This window comes from Platalea leucorodia, assembly GCF_965183815.1.
Source record: "Platalea leucorodia genome assembly, chromosome: 11".
NCBI lineage: Eukaryota > Metazoa > Chordata > Aves > Pelecaniformes > Threskiornithidae > Platalea > Platalea leucorodia.
This window is the reverse complement of record NC_138833.1, coordinates 12,703,263-12,725,835: the sequence shown is the minus strand read 5'-3', so window position 1 is coordinate 12,725,835 and position 22,573 is coordinate 12,703,263. Positions and strand designations below refer to the sequence as shown.

Below are 22,573 nucleotides of genomic sequence, written 5' to 3'. Positions count from 1 at the left end.
TCATAAAACTGCAGCACAGGGTATTATATGGAGTTACTTGCATGTTTGTTAGTCGGCTCAGGTTCACCGTACGAAGAGCATCACAAAATGCAGCTACTTCTGCACGGATGTTGAAAGCCAACCCAGTCCATATTTCAGTCAGCAGGGAAGAAAAGGAAAAAGTGCCAAACACTCGAGGACAAAGCCCAGCCTTACAGGCTTCAGGCCAGGAAAGCAGTATAAGTTGAAATTCAAGCCAGAACATAATTGCTTCAGTGAATAGACATAGACTTCAGCACTGGGAACTACAAGAGTACCGTGGATACTTTAACATCCATACAGAGAAAAAGAAGTTTAGTTTTCAATGTCCCATCTGAAAAGCACAAGCGTACAATACATGACTTGTATCTTCGTCTATAGAGGCAAGTAGAAAAGGGCTATTAAAACTCCCTGCACAGTTTCCAAAGCATTAGCTTTACAGAGGCCACATCTCATTTCCATTTTAGAAATAGGTCTACTTAGTGCCACTGAAACGTATAGAAAGAATTACTAAACCAGACCTTTCTACCAGAACCACCAGCTATATAGGTAATGTCAAACCAGATGCACCCAGTTATGTGCTGTGTTTAACCAGGCCAACAGGTGCCTAAGGCACATAGACGTCCTCATTACTTTGTTGGGAGCACTGGCTCTTTATACAGAATTGACACCAGGTCAATATCCCTACCTCCCTGATCTGAAAGTGTGTGAAATCACTCGGAGCTAAAGGTTTCCACCTACAAAAAAAGCAGCACTTAGAGCCAGGTCGCTGTTCTGCTTACATCCACAGCTCACCCCTCAAACCCGCCAGCAGGCAAAGGCAAATGAGACAAATTGAGCAAGGTTGTCCATGGCAAAAGCCAACCCCAAGCGAATGGCAGACCACTGGAGGTAACCCCATCACCACCATGCACCGGATTGGAGACCTTCTCAGAGTTTTCTTCCCAAAGGATGGTCTCTCTCAGCTTCACGTTTGTCCCCTCCCCCCGCTGCCTTTCTTAGTTGGGCTTGTATCATGATAAAAAAGGCTGAATCAGGCTAAACCAATGGTCTGGGCAGCCCAGCATCCTGACTCTACTGGTGACCAGGTGATATCTGAAGAAGGGTGCAAAGCCAGGGAAGCGTGGAGGGATCCTTCCCCAGAACAGTCTGCCAGCCTCTGCTAAGGTGTGTATGCATGCACATATATATCTGTATACACCTGTACTCACACACAGTGACTTTTCCTTTGAAAAACACCATTATTCACAATTTACAATCCCTTGACAGGGTGAAGGCCTTGCTGAACATCACACCTTCCCCGTTGCCTGCTCCTGACCAGTGGCTGTTACCAGCACCACATCACCCAAGACCACACGAAGCTCTTTGCCCCCCAGGCTGCCCTCAGGGCACTGCATTGTCCTTCTGCCAGAAACAAGACGCTGAATAGCAGCCAAGCTGCACGCAGCTCGAATACACGCCTGCATACTGAGCGGCCTCCAGCTTTGTGCCCGAGACAAAGGTTAATGCCAAAAACCAGCCAAGTCCAATTCCTTCACTTTGCTGAGCAAGTGAAGTATTTTCAGTCATAAGTGAAGCGGCGAGGCTGAGCACATCACTCAGCACATGTCCTGGATGAGGGAGACAACGTCCCAGACTGCGTTACAGTTATCATCCAACGAGCTTAGTATGGCTGGATTAAAAGGAAAAAAAAAAAAGCAGAAAGAGTACCTCTTGTTAAATGTTCGGTATTCAAGGGACTGGTACCAGACACCGACACAACGAGCTTTTCTGTCCCTGAAAAAAGCTGAACTCATTCTGTGCCGCATGTAGCACCAGCGGCGTTCGTGGGCACAGAGCAGCGGCGGCACTCGGCTCTTCCCCACGCCTGCACGCCCCAGCAAGGAGTCTCCCTGCTCCAGGGACACAGCCAAATTCAGCTAAGCCTCAGTGTTGCAGCTATTGAAAGCCTTAGTTGAAATCTTAGGCCAAGTGAAGTTTGACCACAGCTTTAAACACCCCAGCGTAAACCCTTGCTTTTTAAACAGCTAAACCTGCCCTTGCAACGCGCTGGAGCCAAGGAGAGAAAAATGAGGCTCTGGAAGTGCAAGTGACTTCCCCCAGTTTTCAGTCTCCAAAGCTGAAGCACATACAGGAAGCAAACAAAACAAACAAACAAAAAGAAATAAAAAGAAAAAAAAGAAAGTGAAACCGAAAGGCGGTGGCAGGGACGGCTGTACCCATCGCGCCTGGGGCGGGACAGCTGGACCGCCACGGACACTGCCTCGGTCACCGTCAAAGACAGACCTCGCGGGGCCCAAAATCAAGTGATGCACACAAAAATCATGAGGTGGCTTTAATAAGAAAAGGCATACCACTGAGATTTATTTATTAGCACTCCAGTGCCAGAGACCAAAGATTCATTATTTTCAAACTTTTCCACTGGCAAGAGATACAGTTCAAAGGACATGGCAAGTTTCATTGAACACCAAAGTAAATGTCAGATCAACAAGACTTCATAAAGCCCCAACTCCACCAACATTTGTCTGTGTATTTTAAAAGCAAAAACCTTGCTCCAGAATTTTTCAAAAAGATCAATCAGTTCCTCCCAAAAAGCATGAAAAGTAACTTTTGAAAAAGCATCCCAAAAGACACCCTCAGCTTTATTATCAGGGATGGATTTCACATTTTGCCAAAGGCTCACCATAAGAAAATACTCCAGATTGTCTGGTTAAAAACTTGTTTCAAAAAATCAAGATATGCTATTTAAAGTTTTTCCAAATGACTCATATAAAAAACACATTTAAAAAATTAATGGCCAAGAGCCCTTAACTCATCTTGGAGACTGACTCAGCTTCCACAGAACTGTGTTCCAGTAATGCACGGAGGATGCTTGTATCTGGGAGAAAGATTTCACACCCCCATGCACGCACTCTCACAGATCACCAACACATTTCCAACATAAAAATGCAAGAACGTAAACACTTCAAGCAAATGCAACCTGCCACAAAGCAAAAGCCACCCCTAAGAAGACCAAAACAGTGCATTGCATAGTCCTTTTCTGAGTTTTTTTTCCTCTACAACACTAAGAATTATTACACTTATTACACTGTTACTATATTAATGGAGCAAAGCAAAGGAGGAACAGAGTCCTCTGGTCAAAGGTACCCGCCGAGACCACCTGGCCGTGCAGGAGCCCCTGCACCCCGTGACCACAGACTTTCCCCCCAGCACCTTCACATTTGCACAGCCCATGTCCCACCACACCAGCGGGACTCGCAAGCCGGCTGCCAGGAGCAATTTGTTCTATTCCTGGGCTATCCGAGGCCGCGCACAGAGTGAATGGACAAATGATTTAATTTCCCTGGGCCAGATGAACATCCTTGTTAGGGACACAGCAGGATTCTCCTAAAATAAGCAAAGAGGCTCTTATTTTCAGAGAGTGCCAACCCCACCGCCACCTCCTGCGTGGCCTTTCAATGCTGTCCCCAAGTAGAACAAATTAACCCCAATTTCAGAGGCCCCAGTTAAGCCAGCGAAGCTAATCACAACCCCGTTTACACTGTGTTCCTCCTCTCCAAGACCCACTGCAGGGCTCGGCTCAAGCTACCCGCAGGCTCGTAGCACAGCTCCTGCCGGAGCACGGCTGCACACCAACCAACGGAAAGGTATTTTAAAAACCCATAACCCATAGCTCTGCTGCATGCATGCATCAACTATAAAGTTGGGTTGCCTTAGTTACCAGCAGTAATTACAGATGTCTTTGTAGACTACGTGAAAGAATAAAAGCCTTCCTTAGAGCTAAACTGTCCCTGGCAAGATTATTGCCATGCAGAGAGCTGGTAAACCCCAGGAACAAAAATCCCATCTCTGCCAAAACCAGTTCTACCACTGGCTTTACTGAAGCCAGGAGTTCACCCTAAAGGAGGGTGAAATCTCAAACGCGCTCTCCTTTGGAGCCGAGAAGGATGAGCTTCTGCTTATGTTTCTGGAAGAAGAGCTGCCGAGCTCAGCTCCTAGCCCACACATGGACACCATGAAGGTCCTTCTCCACCAGGCTCTCACATTGGCGAGATGATGGGACTCCAGACATGTCCAGCCCAGCCTCATCCCACTGTGCAGGACTGGGGGGGCGTCTTGGGGGAGCTGCTCATCTGCCTGCACACCACAGGCGGAGGTCTGCTCTCCTGGGCTGTCCCATAACGCCATGGAGCTTCGGCCCCCCAGGGCTGGCTGAAGAGTCGATGGGGCTCGGCGACCTGCCCTCCTGCAGCATGGGCAATCCAACGCCTCTGTCGGCACTTCATACCCTTATATTAACTTAAGTGACATCCTAACTGTAAATTTTCAAAGCCTACGGAGCTTCTTTGTGGGATACGTTACAATCATCACCGTAAAATGTTAATCTTCAGTTACTGAGAGGTTTGACATAGCTCTGATCTAAAAATTTGATAAACGCCCAATAGCAATTACTAGTGTGCAAAACTTAAATGCCTCTACTAAGATAAATGGAGACCAAAATATTAATTTAGTCTTAACAAAATGAAAGATCATTTTACCTTAACTGGCGTAATTCTGTGTTTAGAATCAATGGCCAAAATCAAGGTGCAAATACATTATGCCCAACAGGTTTATTCCTCGAGTCAGGCAGACACAGTAAGAAAAAGATGTCAGTGCAATGGCATATTTATAAAAATGACAATTTTTGAATTTGTCGTTAAGTTTATACAAAGATAGTAGAAAAATGTGACTGAAGGAATCCAAATACTGAGACGGATTTTGAGACGATTTCAGAGAAACATATTATCATTAAAACACATGGGAGGTTGCATAATGGAAAGGATTGGTTTTTTTAATAGCAATATTATATTCCTATTTTTTTGAATTTTTTCAGTGCTTACATCAACATGGAGACATTAGCTTAGAAAAACACACAACTGGTATACAACAGATCCCCAAAAGGATATTCATATCAAAAGAGACCTCGGGGGAAAAGCAGACTTCAGGAACTACCGAGAAGAAAAGTCTTTGCTGACAGTAATGGAAACAACACAAAATAACTCAAATATGACATACAATTTGCTTTCAAAGGCAACATATTGTATTTCTCAAACAAATACTATGAAGAGACTACCCCCATTCAAAGATAAAGTTAAAATTAGAGGCGTTTCAATGCTTTAACAAAAAAAAAAAAATTAGCATTCCAGGGTTTTTTCCCTATTCAAACGCAAACAAATCTTGCAAATTCAGAACCACAGTACCATGCGCGATCATACAGCCTTATGTAATTCCTCCATAAAATGAAAGTCCCTATCAGCACAGTAAAAGAAAATCAGGATTCTGAAATAATTTTTTGCCAAATGTGAATGTTTCAGATTAAATCCCCCTTGTCCCCAGCTGCTTCTGCCCACGTGCAATGACATGGGCACATGATACCACTGAACAACTCTGATGTGCAAGTTATCAGGGTATTTCAGTCCGGGCAGGCTTGGGACCAGAGTCAGAGGCGATGCGAGCACCAATAACACGTTCCTCGCTGACTACAAAAATGGAAAAAGCAATAACATTAAAAACCAGGGGGACGTCCGCTGCCGTGAAAGTCACAGAGTGTAAAATTTGAGGCCTAATCTGCATGACATAGATCCGAGTTGAAATGCGAGGCAAAAGTACAAAAAAACGGGAACAGAACCAGCCCACGGTGCTTGCCCACCAAGGTCATTTTTCAACACCTCCTTCCAGGACTTGCTCAGAGCAGGCAAAGCAGCCTCGGCACAGTCCCACACGACATGCCTTTTCAAACCAGAAAGCAGGTAAATATTTCCAGCTTTCCTTGCCAAGAATCAAACTCCACATCTTTACTGCCCACGACCAGTTCAGGGCTGCCTTCCTCTTCCCAAAAACCAGGAATCTAAGCAGCAATTTGGGTAATCATTCTCACTTCCAGAGGCAGAGAACATGCTGATGGGGACAGTCCTTCATGCTCCAAAAACAGATGGTCTGGAAAAAAAGGATGAGGCAAAACAGACCAGGTACTTTGCCGGTGACTTTTTCACCGCTGTATCCTCAGCAAAAGACCTTCAGTCAAAACGAGACCGTTGCTGGTAACCATAAAAAACAACGGTAATAAGTAATAGTGCCAAGGATGATCCCAGCCTGGGGTATCAAAACAACTCCTCTCCACTTCCTCAAACACTAGATTCATTTATACATATGAAGAAAAAAAGAAGGAAAACCCGTTCCATGGGTTACCATCTAGCTTGGTAATCTAAGATTTCAAGGTATGTGACGTTAATTAATACCTGGATTAATAACCAGAGGTGGCCATTCACACCCTTATGGGAAGCAGAAGCCCTACCATGTAATTTAAAGAGAGATGTGGCAGGCTGAAAGTTTTGTTTTGCACATTAAATACACAAACAATTGCAACCCTTCAGTCACCTAAGGGTAGAAAGCTGCCCTTCGGAGCTTGGAAAGCAACTCCCACAGGCTGCTGCGAGTGTTTTCCCTCAACAGAGGGAAAATTTCCAGAATTTGGGGGTTGACCCCAGCTTAATTTTCCAATGTATCATATTTAAACAAAACTTCTGTCAAGCCCTGACAATTAGTACTACCAAGGGGTCAAGCCCCCTCTCTGTTCCCCCACCCCCTGCAAGGTCACCAGCACAAAAGGAAGCACTCAGCATATCCTGTTTTTAAAAAAATACCAAAAAAAAAAAAAAAAACCAACCCAACAAAACAGCTTAATGTTTAGTTTGGAGCAGTACAAGTGAGCTTCTGGTGTGCGAAAGGCACCCCGACAGAGGGGAGGAAGCACGAAGGCAGAGCAGAAACACTGACCATCTCGCTGGCATCTGTGAAGTCCCCGCGCAGCAATAACCTCTTTTATCTGTTCCGTGGGCATCGGGTCGACTCTGCAAGCACTTCTGCACCCACGTTTTAGAGCAAAATAGCTGCCTTGCAGGAAATAAAGTAGATATGGCCCAGCCACCGTGTGAGGGAGAGACGGGATTCCCCTTCTGCCTGCCGTAACACCCGTGCGGTGCCCAGCTTCTACGTACACCGACAGGTAAATTGACCTCTGAAAGCCCCACAGACGTTACCGATTTTCACTCATTACTCAAAAAAGCAGCAAGTGCCGGGGGTATGTCTTCACCGGAACGACCGAGTCAGCTGCTGGAGGCTCCAGATAGGAGCGGGGCAGACACAAGCCCAGCGTTGTGCGGGGCGCATCTGGCCGAGGGAACGACCGGCAGCACCCAGCCCACCCTCCTGCCCGCGCCCCGCCAGCGGTTTTGGGGAACACCCGCCGGCAGCCTGCCTCGCCTCCTCATTCACGTACAAAGAGCATCCCACCGAAAACCCCTCTGCTCGCTCGGGTCGGGCACACGGGGCGAAGCAGCCTGTCACCATGACATTGCAACATCTCGTACTAACGCGGCAGGCGCTGATGGCAGAAGGGATTTCTGCGAGCGGGCAGGAATGGGGATGGGGGGGATCCCCGCATGCCTGCGCACAGCCCCGGAGAGGTCCCCGGGGAACGGCACCCCCGCCGCCCCGCACCCCCCCGGGCAGGCACCGCGCCCCCCGGCGAGCCGCGGTGCCGGGGCGCACACAAAGGCTCGGCGGCGGCACCCACCTCTCCTCCTCCATCGTGCGGCGCGGCGGGGGCCGGGGCCGGGGCGGGCGGCGGGGCCGGCTCAGCGCCCCGGGCCCGGCATGGCTGCGAGCGGCCGCCCCCGCCCCGGGCCGCTTCCTGCGGGAGCGGAGCGCTGCGTCCCCGCCGCGCCCCGCCGCACCGACTGCCGCCGCCGCAGCCCGCGCCGCCCCTCCGCCTCCCCGCCGCCCCCGCCCCGGCCAGCTTGCCACCGTCTCCGGGCAACGGCAGCTGCGGCGGGCGGCCCCGCCGCTCCGCTCCGCCCGGCCCGGCCCCCGCCGCCGCCCCGAGAGCGCCCTCCCCGCCCGGGCGCCGGTGAGCGCCGCTGGCGCAAGCCGCGACCGCGGCAGCCCGGAACAAAAGGGGCAGCGGGCCGCCGCGGGCCGCCCTGCCCCGGGGAGCGGCGGGGGCGAGCGGCAGCCCGGCGGGGCGGGAGAGCGCTGGCAGCCGCGGGGAGCGGCCCTCGTCTCCCCAGCATCCATCCGTCTGCCGGCTGTTGGTCTGGGTCCCTGTATCGGTGCCGCTGCCTCCACGGCTCGAGAGGTGGCCTCTGGGGAGGTGGCAGAGGAGCTGGGTGGCCCGTAACCACGTTAGTCCTTGCAACCGGTAGACTAAAGAAAAGTTTTAGCGGACTGAAAGCCCCCAGTACTGACCACAAGGTCAAGCCCGCACACAGGGCAGTGACCAGCGATGCTCAGACCTGCTGACGGGGGAGAGGGTCCCAGGTCTCCCCACGCCCTCCGCAGAAAGCAGGATCTAGCTTCCAGTTCCCCGATTTATAAAAATCTTGCTGTCCTTCTATGCGGTCTATCAGGCCAGGTACACGCCGCGTAGGCAATACGGGTCCTTCTAAACTGCAGGTACTATTTAGCCTGAAGCACTAGACTAAATAACATTTGCCATTTTTATTCCAATTGGTACAAATACAGGGACTTTTACTTAAATCTATATTTTTTCCTCATTTTATTAAAAGATTTTCTCAATCTTATTCTGCAACAATGAGGCCCCAGAGGTTAATTATAATAAAGACAGAAACATTTGCTTTCTTCATTACTCCTCCATTAACAAAATGTTCTTGTACAAAGGAAAGAGATAAGTAGAAGTATCGAGAGATTTCCCTTGTAAGATGCCATTCCATCTCTTTTGTAAATAAAATTATCTCACTCTTCTACATTTCTCCTCAAACCATGTCCTCCTCCTTACCAACCTAAGCTTCATACATCTTTTAAAACGTATCAGCAATGACGACTGAACAGATGCTATTGCACCAGCCACACGAGGGCTTCAAAAGCTTGTTGAGAATCTTAACTAGTCATCAGCCCCATTCTTCAGGTAAGAAAACGTAACACACCTGGAAGTTAAAGGACTTTATCACAGTCTCATGGGGATGGAGAGTTGAGAGTCCTGCTGTTTAAACACCATTTGGCAGCCCCCCACATAAGCAGAAGAAATGGAGATAAAGCCATGAAGTCAAACCTCACGCAGGATTCAAGGCAAAAGGAAATGATTCCTGCATTTCCCTTTGAGAATCCTGTTAAACTATTGGTTTAACACATCCAGATCCTCAAGTACTTCCCCAGTGCACAACAGATGCACAACACGCAAAACCGCAAAACGCAAGAGTTCAAACCAAATAAGAGGTAACCATACTAAAAATACTAGGCTTTATCTAGAAAACGAGGGCCGGCACTTGTTGCCATTGAGTAAGTGCCTCAGTAATCATAAAAAGTCCAGATACGAGAGCAGGTCCTGAAATTGCTGCCAAGAACCTGTGTATTTTTATTAACACATAGTTTTTAAATAACAAAATATTTGGCTTTCACCATTAAAAAAAAAAAAAAAAAAAACAAACCAAAAACTATATTTCACTTCAGTTAACCTGGGAACTAGGCACCTAAATTGAACCAAACCAGCAATACCTTCTCATGTGCTTTGCCCCACCGGCACGTGTACCTCTGGGCTCTACATATGCCTATAGCAACCACAGAAAGGTAAATCCCAGCGACAGACGAGAGCAAATCGGTGAATCGTCATGGCTGGGATGGGGCAAAGGCATGTTCCAGTAATCAGAGATTATCTTTATAGCAGTCTTGCAAAATAATCATGACTGGGTAACAACCCCAATACAAAAATTTCTTGCTTGTTTTTAAGTGCAAAGATTGACATCTTGAAAGAGCAGGCAATTAAAAGGAATGAGTAACACTAGCCTCTTTCAAAAATTCCTAGTCTCGAGTAGTCCTCAATTCCTCCTACATCTAATCTACCTTCAATCACTGGCAACCGTATAACCGATGCTCAGAGCAGAAAGGTCCACAGGATGCCTGTTCCAGCCAGTACCACCAGCCCTTGGCCCACCAAAGCCTTTCCAGATTCCTGTGACAATCTTCATATCTACAGTGAAAGGCCAAACCCCCCCAACTCTAACGAGCCGTAGGGAGAGATGAAGAGAGATCACAGCATTGCCAGTGTCCCTCTGACAGCAAGGAATTTCTACAATAAAAACGCCAGGAAGGGAGGGAATAAAAACAACCCCTGCCAATCTGATTCAAAACTCTCCCAGCCCAAAGTCTGGCAGCTGGTTTAACCCTGAGATTGTAAGTCAAGCACATGGAGTGCTTCTGAGAATTCTGTTAACCTCCACAGCTTCAGCAGAAGCCAGAAAGAGCCCCCTCCTCAAAACCCAGCAGAAAGCAAACTCTGCATCAAGGTGGAAAAAAACCCTTTCCTGGCTCTGCAAGGGCCACAAATCACAGGATCATACAGCTTAAGTACAGTGCAAGCAGCAAGTCAGGAATCCTTCACTCCCCTGGGTATACCCGTTTTCAGGTATGTACCAATATACGGGTTCTAGAGATCCACATCATAAACAATTTGCTACCTTTAACAGCTCTCCTTTTGAGTTGTATAATCCCCTCCACCAAATCATCTTTCTTAACAAACCATGGCTTCTGCATTGAAGAGCTGTGAAAGGTATACATAAAACACTGCATTCACAGAAGCTTCCAAGGCTGCATCTTCTCAGCCTCAGTTATTTTTCATTCTGTTTAAAAGACATATGTGTCTCAATCCTATAATCAAACTTAGGTTATCTATAATCTGAGTGAATATCTATATCTGAGTGAACAACCCCATCTAACCCTGAAGCTGGTCCTGCTTTGAGGGATGTTTGAACCAGATCACCTCCAGAAGTCCCTTCCAATTAAAATTATTCTGTGATTCTAATAAAATAAATATTCATTTAGCTAGATCTGTATTTAGACCATAAATTTTCTGGGAAAAGGTCCACTAAGAAAACTAATATAAGAAAAACAGTGAAAGATATCTACTGAAACAGATGTCTTGGTACCTCAGTGGCTAACTGAGGTGACTTGGAGGCGACACTCGGGTACCGCGCTGACTCCCAAGGCACCCGGAGCACGAGGCGAGGCGCCTTGGCAGAGAAGTCCTGAAGGTTATCTGCTGCCTAACCACTGCTGGAATTTAGAGCATGCCATATGGCTTTCACGTAACAAAACCAAACCAGCAGCTAAAATTCAGCCATTACAGCAACTCACAGGCATCCAAGTTAACACATGGCTCAGAAGAAAGCTCTAGGAGACCTTCTAGGTAGGGACCTTCCCAGAGCTGGAATCAGTGATGTTGTGGCAGCTGAAGCTTGAGAGGCAGGGACTCCCACTGAAGCACTGTCTTCTGAAGCATGCGATTTGCAGAGGAGAGGGCTGCAGCACCCACCCCAGCGCCCCCCCAGGACCCTGCTCCCCGGGCGGAGGTGCTGCCGGAGCTCTCAGCACCTCCAGCCTCCGGGACTGTTGCCCTCTGCTGGTAGACGTCCCACTTTCACACTCCCGTCTGCCACAGGCCAGCAAAATCGGGGTTTATGAAATGTGGTTTCCTTTAATCTTTAACATAAATCACCATTCCTATAAAAACAGCGGTTTCACTCCAATAGTTTCATCATAACGTTACCAGCTTGAGAATAATAACCCCTGGCCATCTTCACCCCCCGGCTGTGATTTCTGGGGCACAGGCTACGCTACTGCTCGCCCTACACAGCAGGCGCAGGTCAGCCGAAAATGTTCTTCCTGCTCCTCCTCTCACTCTTTCCTGCAGCATAAGCAATTGGTGTCACCCACAGCCACCTATGTCAGAAGCACAGGCTTCCTGCCCTGTAGTCATAGCACATATTTATCAGAAACTTGCTGGAAGATTTTCAGATAGATTTTATGGTTTAGAATTGAGGGCTCAAAAGGAAAAATAAACATTCAGGAAGAAAGCTGTAAAAACAACTGTTGCGGGCACTGGAACAAAGGCAAAGGCCAGTATTCAGATACCTAAATACTACCAAGTCCCTCTGCCGCAGGAGTCCTCAGTTTTCACTCCCATTTCTGCACCTACTGAAGTGTACAGTTCTCGCTACAGGCTGAACACATGGACTTGAGAAAAAGTTTAGGCTACGGTCCAAAATGTGGGATTTTTTTTTCCCAAAAATTTTTGCTTACGTGTTATGATATCATTTTAATGTGATTCTTTGTCTTTATAATACATCCCTTAATGCTTCCACTACCACCTTCTGTAGTAAGGGGAAACTACTCATATGCTTCATAAAGACGTATGCCTTAATTAATATTTGTGCACTGTAACTCAGAGACCAACAAACCTATTCTCATTCAGGATCTCGCCACCCCAACTCAAGTCTCTTTACTCCTTGTACACTCACTGCTTTGCTCTCCTCTTGAAATTTTAAAAAACATTTAATTTTTTTATTCTTTGCAAAAGCCAAGAAACACAGTCCGCCACCCTAGTATCGTAACACAACGTGCTGCAACATTAACACGAATGAGTAAATCACACAGCTGCCACACACGAAAATTTAGGCAAGATTGTTTCTGCAGGCACATTATTTTACCTGAGCAGAAAAAGCTGTCTCATGCAGCACGTCTTCCCGGCAGACAACAGATTGTCCTTCATTATCCAGCTTGGTATTTTCTGGGCAAACGCTTTTTTCTGCTCAATCTCCATAGCATAATTCAGAGTGGGAACTGTATGTCAGGGACTCAGCTCGGGTTTCTGCTCACTTACGGGACCTTTTGCGGTGTGCTTTTCAGGGCTCAGCTTTCCCATCCTCTCTCTCCCCCCAAAAGTGCACCCTGTGAGGGAGAAAGAAAACACGCTTTGAGAAGGCATTAGAAAGCGTGTGGCATCAGCTTGTTGCAAAAGTTTTGGCCTAGAGCAGCACCAGCAATAAAACGAGCCCAGCTCTTCTTTCCCAACCTTCCTTCCCAAGGCGATGTTTCTCAACTCCCTCTCAGCTGACTCCCCAGTGCACACAAAACAAGAGCTCCCCATTGCCACCAGCTGCATACAAACCCAACATAACATTTCGAAAACACGTGGTGCTGATTCAGCACCAAGCTCATGCCTCAAAGAGGCTTTAAAAGTAACACTGATAGCACAGAGCGGAAGCCCAGGTTCTAGCTGGTGCTGAGTGAGTAAAAGAAAACTCCGGTAATAACTTCTAAATGATATAATTACAGGAAAAATAATTTGCCTACATTTAAAATTGCAGGAAATAATGGACGGGCAGGCCTAAAGGGAAAAAGGCATGGCAATTCGTAGCAGGTTACTTACCACAAAGGCTTGAACCCCCCCCTTGCACTCCTGGGGATCTCCCTTTTTCAGGAGGATATGTCACCGTGAAAATAACAGTGGAGATCTAGCATTACTTCTCTTGCAGGATGCACTTTGCTGAATATTCTAGGCAAGAGGCATTAGCAATTACAACTACAACCATCCCGCAGCCCAGTAGTGATCTCCGGGGGAGAAGTCCTGAACTTGCAATCAGACAGGACTCAAAGGAGCTCTCTCCAGTAAAAGAAGCATCATTATTCCAGCAGCGGTGGAAAGAAAACAATTAACCAAGCCCAAATGAAATCACACAGTGAAGGACTTTGGCTGAATTTGTTACCCAGTAAACTTAAAAGATTACTAAAACCTGAAAAGGTACCAGATAACCACACAGAGAACTAGGAATTTAGCATCAGAAATCTTTCACAACTCCGCGACCCAGCCAGGGAGCAGTCAGCGGGACAGCAACCAGAGGACATCCCTTTTGAGGAGGGAGGGGATCTGGAGGACGAAATAGGAGTCAACTGTTTCAAAACACAGCTGATAGTGCTGTGCTTTTATACAATAGCAAGGTAAGCACAGCCTCCTGCCAGGGTCATGCCCTGCCCATGTTCCTGTAATTTGTTCATCAGGGTTGGGAATGCAGTTGGGAGAGGCAGGTTTTCCATTGAAACTGCAGTAAAGAAAACAAGATTATTGATCCACAGAGAAAAAGAACAAGTAAAAAGAGCATGAACCTCCAGTCCCAAATGCTACTCGTGCATTTTACCCAGCAATTTGCTTTAATCCAAGTCTATGCTGGAAATCGCAACTGGACTCCTGATCTTTCTTCTTCCCAATCAGTGCCTGCAGTGACTAGACTCATGCTTCCTTCCCTCCAGGATTTTGTGGAAAATTTCTTACAAAATAGAAAAAGTCCACTGTAAAACCACAGAAAGCAACAAAAGTTACAGAAATGACAGAAGAGACCAAGATGATATTCATCTTTTATATTGACTAGATTACAGACTAACAGCATATTTTCAGACGTGTAGCTTTGCACACCTTTCAATTCAAAACAGTATTCCCAGCGGGAACAGGGCTTCTGAGAGACAAACTGGTTGGCAATTGCATGGTATAAAGTAGCATTTGAACAGCTGAAGTATTTTCAGATTCATCAGCTCATTCTGCTTCTAAGGAATTTTTCTGCAGTGCTCATCGATGATTTGCACTTTGATGGTAGTGAGCAAATGTGCATCTTGACACATCTCCAGCCAAACTTAATCCCTTTCTAAATTGGCATTGATTCCTTACTGCATTACACAGGAAGAGAGATATTTATAGTAGTTTAATGAATGCAATATGTATCAAAATTATACATAGCTCTACACAGTGTAGTTTTTTTTTTTTTTTTTGCCTTTGAGGAAGAGTTGTTCTTTCCAAATCTGTGTATTTTCCATTTGTGAAAGCATTCGGGAATGAAACTGTATGCATCAGACTAAGAGGGTTAATATCCAGATGCCTCGGACAGATGGCATTATTAGTCTGACTGGGCTCGACATCTAGTTTTCAAAGTTAAGGAGCTTTGGTTACTTGGATGGCTGACAATCTGAGAATAGCCAGTGCTCTAAGCTTGATGCTTTCTATAACAGCAATAGGCAATACTACAGCTTTGCCTAACAGACTTCTAGCAAAAAAAAAGTTAGACCAAGATCAACCGCACTGAGAAAGTACTTAAGAAAATGCTGTTGCAACTTTTAGTTAAGGACTCCTACTGGCAAAGGCTGAACCAAGGACAGCGAACAATACTTGAATGTTATTTTTATGTTGTTTTTTGGTTTGTCTGGGTTTTCTTTTTTTGAGTGTTTGGTTTGTTGGTTTTGTTGTTTTTTTGTTTTGTTTTGTGTGTTTTGTTTTTTTTTTGCTATAGCCTAGACCTGAACTGTTCCATCTTTTTAACTGTTCAGTCTATTCAGTAGATAGGAGAACTACAGGAAATACAAGAATCTGAAGAATGACTCTCTTCTGCACTAAACTACAGCTTTACAGCCCTTGCTCTTCCAGCGTTCCCACTACCCATTTTCCCCTCGAGATGGGTTATATGTTTTTAAGGGGAATATAGGTATGATTAAAACACTCAGAACCATACGAACAAGAGGTATCAGTTCAAAAGTGACTATATATTTCCTCCCCTTTATATATAACAGAAATCGAAGAGAGCTCTGGGAGCAGAGAAGGTAAAAAGGCGAGGATTTGTCAAAGGAACATCAAGGAGGAAAGCACCCAACTCCATCAGCCCCTTTACAAGTCCTAGTATACAGGTAAATGATAGAAAATTCCTAGGTAAAGACAGATAGAAAGACTTTCATCGTGTTATAAGAAATACACATCTGACATCCACCAATAGTAGTACATTACAGTACAGTTGTACATTACACTACAAATAGATACTCATTAAAGGTAAGTGGAAGTAGAGGTAATGTACATGTGTGCGTATACACGCACATACCAGAAATAATAGAGCAGTAATACCTTAATAGGAGACCTTAAAAAAGCCCATCAACAAAAGCAAATAGTGCTTGTTCAGGCTGGCTCAAAACTCCTTATGGTGTGCTTGCATTGTGAAATACATTTTAAAGTGAAGCAGGGATGTAACTGTTTTATTCATTTAAGAAATACAAAAATAACAAGCAGAAAACTCATCTTTAAGGGATGCATACACCAGATCACAGAATCATTTATGCAAAAAATATTAAATAACCCATTGTTTTGTAAACTACACCTCTGGCTAAGGTGAAAGACTGAAATTTTGGGGGTTACACCTTCAATCATCTAATATTAATCTAAGGTAGTATATATAGACAGATAGTTTGAAAAACGTATTTGAAATGCCTTCTTCCTATTAAATAGCTTAGAAAGCAGAGGTCCGTAACAACTTACACCACATAAATGTTGTACAAACTGTTGATTGTGCGGTAAACACTAACCCATAATAGCTACTACAGGACAAGCAATCCTTTTTAAAAAGCTTGGATAAGCTACCTTCTGTTAGAAAACCAATCATCTCACAGACTGTAGGAGCAAAATCCCATTCTCACAAAACGCACCGTGCTTTTCTTTACTGTGTGCATATCAGAAGGGTGTCCTTCAGTTTTATTTTCTAGAGATTAACATTTTAAACCAAACTTTTGCATTTTAGAAAGAACGTTCTGAGGTACACAGAAAAAAGAAGCTGCTCTATTTTCAGACTTGAATGAGAGGTTGTGGTCCTCAGCACCACTCAGGCTCAGACCCTCTTCAGCAGCAATAGGAATGCCATTATATTGCAGGAAAATAAACCAGTGTTCTGACCTACGCTAACCACATAGGTGTTTTAATGCTAAAGGAAAGCAAAATTTGCTTTACAGAAGGGATCTAAGTTGGGGGGCGGGGAGGTAGAGAACACCATAAAGCATTTGAGAACTTTAAATTACATTTTTAACCATCTTAAATATTTTGGCTTCACTGATTGTTAAGTATCTATGCACAAAGTATCTGGTAGAGTTCAAGCACATCTCCTGCCAGTGCCCCCGCTGTGCAGGCCGCTGGCCCCCCGGCAGGTCTGCGCTCCTGTAAGCAGAACCGGGAGTCCAAGAGCTGGTACGGCAGCTGCACCGCTTGCAGCTGTTTCAACTCACAACACAAACCCAAAAGCTTGCTCAGTCCTGGAGGGTAAAGATTGTCCACCTCGGTATACTACACAGGCCTGCAGGGCAAGGCGCAGCTTTTATTTCACAAGTCTGTCGGAGCTGTAATACAGTCAGTGACCCACAGAGGTTTACTGGGATCAAAGCTGTTTCAGCCGTTACTGCTGTTCTAAACCACCTTCTCATCACCTCATGTTAAAACAAACAAGCAAGAGGTACTTCCACTGATTTCTGCAAGTATCAATTCATTATATATACAGGTGTTCAGCATGTTTCTTTTTAATGCAGTAGTCATCAGTATTATAAAAGTGTAAGTTAGGCTAATTTTATTAGCCAAATAAAATTTACAAGTCCCACAAGAAGCAGAATCAAGAACAACTTATACTTCAGAGTAGACACAAATACCCATTACTAACTGCACGCATCACAACACGGAGCTATACTGTGATACTGTCGCCTCTGAAAACTTTTGTTTTATGGAATTTTTTTTTGTTCAGGCAGATTACAAAAATAAACAGAACATCCGTGTTTTAAGAAAACTACTGCGCTTCTACTTTCATTATTAAATGCTGTAAGTGAACTAATTGCTCTCGCTTCCCATTTCTCACAGGTGAAACCAACACAATCCAGCATTCATTCCTGAACAGAAGGTCATTACGTTATCGAGATAATTTCAGACACATATACTTCGGAACTAAACTACAAACTAAGGAACAGCAAACTAAAGTTACTTTAATTCTCTCTCTGTGACCATCCCAGAGCAACTGTGCAGTCACATACTTCTTTATTTCCATGCCAGCTATATACTTCATTTCACCTTCGTTCTTCCGACGCACCTCTACGCCGACAAATCCTCCCAGGGGTCAGAAAATTACTAAATACATAAGCAAAGCTTTAGCAACAAATCTCTTCCGTTTACTAGGAACTGTACTAGAAACAGGTTTATATTCAAAGAGTCTTTAAGTCACTGTGTTTTTAACACCATCCAATACAGATCTGCATCTCTATGTTCCACGTTACATCCTAGCACTACTGCCCCTTATTAAACAAGCGCTTACACGAGCCTCTCAAACGTGACCTGCACTGTCATAAGGAAGTTCTCGCTCCCAAGAGACAAGAGGTCAGAGCAGAGCAAGTCCCACCTGCTCAAGATGCTCACCACAGAACATCGTTAAATAGATGACAATCTTTTGAGAGAGAAAGTAGGTAGCATACTCCCTAATACAGGTGCAACTTCTCGGATCTACTTTTTATGCCAGAGGACATCAGTCCTACAAGAGGACTATTACGCACAGACCATCCAACAGCATGTTTCAGTACAATTCTCAAAATCAAGCTATAGCTTGGCAAAACTGTCAGATTTCACACATGAAGCCACTTTCCTAAAAACCTACTTGTTTCTAGTATCAACATATTCTTTTATGGCACATAACGTAAAAATACCATAAAGCTATAGTTGGTGCACAAATCTTTACCTTCCCAAGGCAAATGACAAGCCACATCACAGAAGTCAATTTAACTATTTCTTTCCAAACCAGGCTGTCCCTTGATAAGGTTAAGGCAATTCACCATCACAAGGGACTAAATCATATGCCCCAACTAACACGAGACCTGGAACTCGGCAGGTCATCTCAGCCACAAAAAGGAAAGCTGTGCTTTAAGTGAAGTTTGAGGAGGACTGTCCAACACAGTTTTAAAGTGCAAAGGTAAAGTAAAAAAACTTCAAGCCCAATGAACTGAAATAAAACCAACCACCTGAACCTGTCTGCCGACAAGAGCTGGTACCTGCAGTGTTTTACAAATAGTTCTCTGAAATGACTTGCACTTTCAACAACGTAACAGTGACACCGGTTCACAACTGAGGCTCACAAGCTTTTGAGATTAAAAAACCTTACAATATAATTGAAAAAAGGCAAGTTACTTGGAACCTATTTATAAAAGCTAAGCAAAAGAGAATCAGTTCCACTGCAAGAGCCAGAAGTTATCACAATCAAGAGGACACTCGGGTCTTGGTTTAAATCCTGATGATACCAAAAGTTTGTCCTGTTTATTTAAGCTTACATAGGTAATTAAGTTGATGCTAGTTTTGCTTCTAATAGCAACAAAAAGACTCATTTCAACTAAAATCAGCATCAGGTAAGACTGACATCAAAGACTGGCCATACCTTGAAATTTCACGCGAAATCCTTCAGCCCAGAAGCACAAAGCCCTAGACATTTACCTTCCACTGGAATCAGCGGGAATTATATGCCTAGTATCTTGCATGTCTGGAGCAAAGCAAAAATCAGCTTTTAAGATGCAGTCCCATAAAGCATCAGCATTAAAGACTAAGTGCTTAGAAACCTGAAGTCAAAATAACTTTGTACTTTTTAAATCCATGCCCCATATCATACATACTCTCACTCAAACATATAAGGAATTCAAATCTTTATTTGATATCCATAAACCCATAAACGTTGCTATTCTATATTTCTATGCAGGAAGGCAGTTTTCCCCTAAAACATTATGCTTTTTAATAAACAACAAACTTCAATTCTATTGCGTGAAAGGGCTACAAGTATACATTTGTTAATCAAGCAGACTACACAGATATTTTTGCTTTACAACTGGCACCTATGTTACTGGTACACTTAGCTGGCTCATTTATCATAGCACTTTGCCCACGTAGTTTAGATTATCACTTTTTGAAATATGGGCAATTGCAATTATTTAAGAAAAAAAAAAAGAATACGTGCTGAGGCAGGTATTGCAAATGCATTCCTTTTTCCAGTCAATACTCATAGAGCCCATCTTTATTCACATGCAGATATCATTGCATTCTACACCAGTCATCTAGTGGCATAAAATAACTTTCAAAAGTCTAGCACAATTGTTAGCGGACCAATTTTACTCCTGCTGTAACGAAGCCTGCAGCAAGGGGGCTGCCATCCTGTCGGTAGATGGTGCTGCGAGAGATTCTCGGGGAACTTTAACGAAGGACAATAGTTCAGAGTGAAAAGTCTGTTAACCCGGTACTATGAAAACAAGAATGCCTTTAATAGATGGGATAAATGTCGACCCTTTCCTGGAAGGAATCATACACAGACAAACCGATAAGAGGACTTGAAACTAAGCAATCGGAAATTCTGAACATTTTATATGAATGAAGCACATGCTTAACACAAACTGTTTCTTCAAAACTACACAGTACATACGTTGATGGAAAAGTCCTATAGAAAAAATTGACCAACCATGTCAGCACGTCAAACTGCCTAGTACAAGATGGTGGATGCACACAAACTGCGTAAGTGAGAACGAATATTTAAAAAACAGACCACATCCACGGATTAGTACTTCCAAAAATTTCTCTGCCGAGTGTTTGAAAACCAAGAAATCCACTAGGGGAGTAGCAAAAAAGTCAATTAGGACCTTTACCGGCAATAAAATCTTTACTCTAAGTACACAGAGATTTTAAAGCAGAGGAACACTTGCTTCAAACCTAGAAAAGCCTTAAAACCGTACGGAATGGATCCTAGGAAAAAAAATTAGACATGTAAAGGTCAATGAACACAATGATTTATTTAAAAAATAAAAAACGTAAAAACGATTTTTTTTTCCTCCTTTACAGAAATGTTAATTTCAGTCATGGGATCCGAGTAGATTTTGTAGAAAAAAATGTAGTAGCCAGGTATCGAGTCCTTACAACAAAGCAAATTCCCCCGTAACCCTCCCCAGTTTTTACTCCAGATCAGCAAGACACTTCCCACCCCGTACCCCCAAAAAACAAATTAAAACAAGACATTTTTCGTTGCTAGTATAAAAACGACCAAGGTCCAAGTAATAATAAAAAAATAGAGTCCATCAATGACTGTAACACAAAGTATGTGTATGTGGGGCCCAGTCCATCTTCAGAGAGAAAGAAGTGGCACAGGCAGCAGAGGCGACCCCCGGGGGGCATTTAGGAGCTGCTCCCGCAGCGGGGAGGCATTTAAAAGGAGCTGCCCTTCGGCGAATGGGGGGAGAAACCATTTAGAAGCTGCCCCGTATCAAAGGGAGGGCTCTCCACGCCACCCCCAATGGGTATGGGCGCTCCAGCTCAGAACGAGCCGCCCCCGTAGCCTCCCCCACCATAGCCTCCTCTGTACGGTCCACTGTTACTGCGGCCCCCCCAGTTGCCGCCCCCTCCGCCACCTCCTCCGCCGCTCTTCATGGGGCCGTAGGAGGACTGGTGCTGGCTGTAGCTGCCGAACCCGCCGTACCCGTTGCCGTAGTCGCCGCCTCCCCCTCCGCCGCCGCCTCCGTAGGAGCCGCTGCCATAGGAGCCGTAACCGCCGCCGCCGCCGCCTCCACCGTAGCCGCCGTAGCTGTTGTAACCGCCGCCTCCTTTGGAGAGGCCGTTGTGGTCCCGGTTGCCGGATCCGCCGCCGCCCCGACCCCTTCCTCCTCCTCTGCCGCCCCGGGAGGGCCGGGAGGAGCCGCCGCCTCCCCCGCCCGGCTGGATGTCCTCCTTGGGCACGGCCTTCTTGACCTCCACGCGGTGGCCCTGGATCGGGTGGAACTTGACCACGGCCGCCTTGTCGGCGGCGTCGTGGTTCTGGAAGTAGACGAAGCCGAAGCCGCGCTTCTTCCCGCTCTGTTTGTCGGCGATGATCTCGGCCTTCTCCACGGGGCCGAACTGGCTGAAGTGCTGCACCAGGTCCCCTTCGCCCACGTCCCCTTTGAGGCCGCCCACAAAGAGCTTCTTCACCTTAGCGTGGGCGCCCGGCTTGGCCGAGTCCTCCCGGGACACGGCCCGCTTCAGCTCCACCGCGTTCCCGTCCACGGCGTGGGGGGAGGCGGCCATGGCGGCGTCGGCCTCCTCCACCGCCGAGTAGGTGACGAAGCCGAAGCAGCGGGAGCGCTTGGTCTGCGGGTTGAGCACGACCACGCAGTCGGTGAGGGTACCGTAGGCCGCGAAGTGCTCCCGCAGCCCGGCCTCCGTCGTCTGCACGTTCAGGCCGCCGATGAACAGCTTGCAGAGCTGCGAGTTCTCCATGCTGCCGCCGGTGCCGGGGCTGCGCCTGGGCCTGGCGCCGAGACTCCTCCTCCTGTTGGGGGGCAGCTCCGAAGGTTTTTTCCCCCCCTTCTCCGTCTTGCCGCTTCTTCCCCCTCGCTCGCTGCGAGCAGCGCGACCTCACGGTTGCGGCAGCCGCCGGCGATGGCTCCCTCGGCCTGGCCCAACGCCTTCGCGTCGCCTCACCTGACCCGCAGAAGAGACGGGGCGTCCCGGCTGCCGCCGCTCCCGCGGAAAGGGGGGTGGGGGTGGGGGAAAACACAGGCACGCACAAAATGGCGGCGGCTGCTACTCCGGAGCTCGGCCGGCGACTGGTGCCCACACAAAGGGGACGCCGGGAGCCCCGCCCGCCCGGCCGCCGCCGCGCACGCCCCCCGCGCCGGCGCAGCCAATGAGAGCGCGCCGCCGGGGCCGCCCGCGACTCACCTTTGGGGGCGGAGCCGCGGCCGCGATCGACGAGCGCGGCGACTAATCGCAGGGCGCGACCTCCGCCGCGCGTCGGCAAAAGGCCCGGGGTCCGCCGGTGACGGACGCGGCGCGCAGCCAATGGAGCTGCGCTGCAACGGCCGGGGATGCGGGGCGCCCCCTGCGCGCGCCGAG

The 22,573-nt window shown here is 46.5% G+C and overlaps 2 protein-coding genes across 2 annotated transcripts in view; both read right to left on the bottom strand.

Annotated features, from left to right (window-relative positions):
* Positions 1–12,655, bottom strand: part of KLHL3 (kelch like family member 3) — a 51,035-nt gene extending 38,380 nt beyond the window's left edge. The window contains exon 1 of the mRNA XM_082323789.1: positions 12,558–12,655. Within this exon, the coding sequence (XP_082179915.1) occupies positions 12,558–12,619 (62 nt within the window). The 5' untranslated portion in view covers positions 12,620–12,655. The remainder of the gene's footprint in view (positions 1–12,557) is intronic.
* Positions 12,656–20,518: 7,863 nt separating this feature from the next.
* HNRNPA0 (heterogeneous nuclear ribonucleoprotein A0) lies at positions 20,519–22,312 on the bottom strand. Its single transcript, XM_082323858.1, has one exon. The coding sequence runs from the start codon at positions 21,953–21,955 to the stop codon at positions 21,017–21,019; it is 939 nt and encodes a 312-aa protein (XP_082179984.1). The 5' UTR covers positions 21,956–22,312; the 3' UTR covers positions 20,519–21,016.
* Positions 22,313–22,573: the final 261 nt, after the last annotated feature.